At 32.8% G+C, this 2377-nt stretch overlaps 1 protein-coding gene across 1 annotated transcript in view; it reads left to right on the top strand.

The window, feature by feature from the left end:
• Nucleotides 1-402: 402 nt before the first annotated feature.
• The window catches only part of LOC111406748, a 24159-nt gene continuing 22184 nt past the window's right edge, over nt 403-2377 (top strand). The window contains exons 1-2 of the mRNA XM_023036127.1: nt 403-1316; nt 2111-2374. Coding sequence (XP_022891895.1) covers nt 445-1316; nt 2111-2374 — 1136 coding nt within the window. The 5' untranslated portion in view covers nt 403-444. The remainder of the gene's footprint in view (nt 1317-2110; nt 2375-2377) is intronic.

Raw genomic sequence — 2377 nt, 5'->3', positions numbered from 1 at the left:
CTAACGTGCTTTAAGGGTTGAGTAGATGGATATCTTTTAGTTACTTTGTTGCTAAATCTATTGTACTTTAATCGTAAATTTCTTACATGTTTGGCGTGTTGATCTCAATAAGAAAAGAAGTTAGGATCTCGTCAATTATATTGTAGAGTACTACATACCAGACATGATCACCATTATATTCTTGATATGACTCCACAATCGTTTTTTATCACTCTATTCGTGTTCGGTTTGCTGAATTTCGCAACGTTAAAAACACGATAAAAAGAAGGAAAATAATTTAAAGTCTGGTTACTGTGTATCTAGTCACGTTGCTTGTTATATTCTCTATCGTCATATGACTTTTTTCCCATTGAGAATATTGCTTTAGATTTTTATGGTCTTTAAATAAAACCATAGAGTTCAATATCACAAACAACAAACTGATAAATTCTTAACAAAATTTTCATGGCTTCTTCTTCTTCTTCTTTTCCTGATGTATATGCCTGGCTCGAAAACCTTCCACCAATCCCCCAATGGAAAACAGATTCCATGTCCATGAATCTATGCCCATTTTCATCAATCCCTTCCTTGAAACTCTCAATTAAGAACTATAACTCATCATTCTCTCTCTCTATATGCGCAGATTATAATCTCCCTCTCTCTCTCTGGAACTCTAAAACCTTTTCACCAAATCCCATATCAAAGAAACTTCTAGACGATCATGAAACAGTTTCATTTCTCTTCCATAATATCATCGAAAACGTTCTTTCGTACAGTCCAAACAGAAGTATTTCCTCTAATTTGCTTAGATTTCCAAGAAGTATTTACTCTGAAAATAATTTTAAAGATCTGTTTAATTTCTCATTTCTTAGCCTTACTTTTATTATTTGCATATACGAAGCTACATCTGATCTTAGATCTTCATGTCTTTCAACCCTGAAAGATCAATTTGCATGCCCAAAATCAAGAGAAGTTTCCAAGAAATTGATGAGGATTTTGGGGTCTAACACAGAAGAACAGTGGATGCGTTCTATAAATCTTGCAATTACTAATTGGATTTTAGAATTACAAGGTGAAAATGCAGATTGCCCAAGTAGTAACTGTAAAACTCCTTCTCCTTTGTTTTCTTACTCGTTTTCCACATACGGGTTGTGGAAAGTTCAGTTGTATTGTCCAGTCATATCTATGTTAGTCGAGAAGTCAAGCAGTCCTTCCCCAGATGAAAATTTGCTTTTCTCTCTTAATTATCACCAACTGGAGGGGGTGATACAGCTTAATCATAAGGTGATCGTTCAAGAAAAGTGGATTGAAGTCAGAGTAAACACAGATAACATCAGGTACATTTACTTTGTTTTTTGAATTATTAATTCATAGCGTGCACGAAAAAGGGCTTTATGAAGGTTTGAATTTCTCGTTGATTTTCTACACGAATACTAGGAAACAAAGAGCTACGAACTTGTTTGATACAAAATATTGAGAGTTAGAACGAGAAATTAAGAACCCTCAAAATTTTGTTCAATATTGAGTAATCTCAATGGATGATAATGGTTCTAGCTAGGTCTAGGACTTGCGAGTTAATTCTTGAACAATATGTATCAGTTATGAAAACACTCGAAGCAAGTCTTAAAATATTATATTTTTATTAGTAAGAGTTGAAAATAAATAAGTTATTTATTTTGAAAATCCTAGCCTCAAATTTTATTGATAGTAAGATCAAACCTTCACTACACCAAAAATGATCATTTACAGCACATAAAAGGTAACATTCGGTAATTAAGAGTTGCTAAAGGAATCTATTGTAATATTTTAATAAGTGAATATAGCAATTAGTCAATGTAATTGAGTTTTGACAACATTTATTTTAAAAATGATGCCTATGTTACTTTTTTCACAACGCTTTCTGAACATTGCGAAAAGTTTTATTTTTAAAATAATGCATTCAAGGCCTATTCTTGAAGATTTTATTTTTCTTTCTTTCTTTCTTCCTTTTTTTTTTGTTTATAGATTTTTTTTTTTTTCTTTCTTTCTTTCTTCCTTTTTTTTTTGTTTTATTTTAAATTCTTGTCCTATTGATTTGAACCAGGTTTTTGTTTGTTTTATTTTAAATTCTTGTCCTATTGATTTGAACCAGGTGTGATGTTATGAAGCTGGTGACAGATAAACTCATGAAGGAGCGGGGTGTAGGAACATCTGAAAAACACTTTCCTTCAAGAATTGCACTGCAAATTACACCAGCAATGCAGGCAAACATCATAAGCATATCAGTAAGCAAATCATCAGAGAATCTAACACGAGAAATCAGCACAGAAAAGTCAATCGAAGCGTCATTCGAGCCTCCAAATCCACACATGGGGATCAGCTTTGCAGCAGGAGAAACCATGACAATAAGCCTGAAGCC

The sequence above is a fragment of the Olea europaea genome, chromosome 12 (genome assembly GCF_002742605.1).
Source record: "Olea europaea var. sylvestris chromosome 12, O_europaea_v1, whole genome shotgun sequence".
Lineage (NCBI taxonomy): Eukaryota > Viridiplantae > Streptophyta > Magnoliopsida > Lamiales > Oleaceae > Olea > Olea europaea.
Note: the sequence above shows the minus strand (reverse complement) of the source record. Positions and strands in the feature narration are given on the sequence as shown.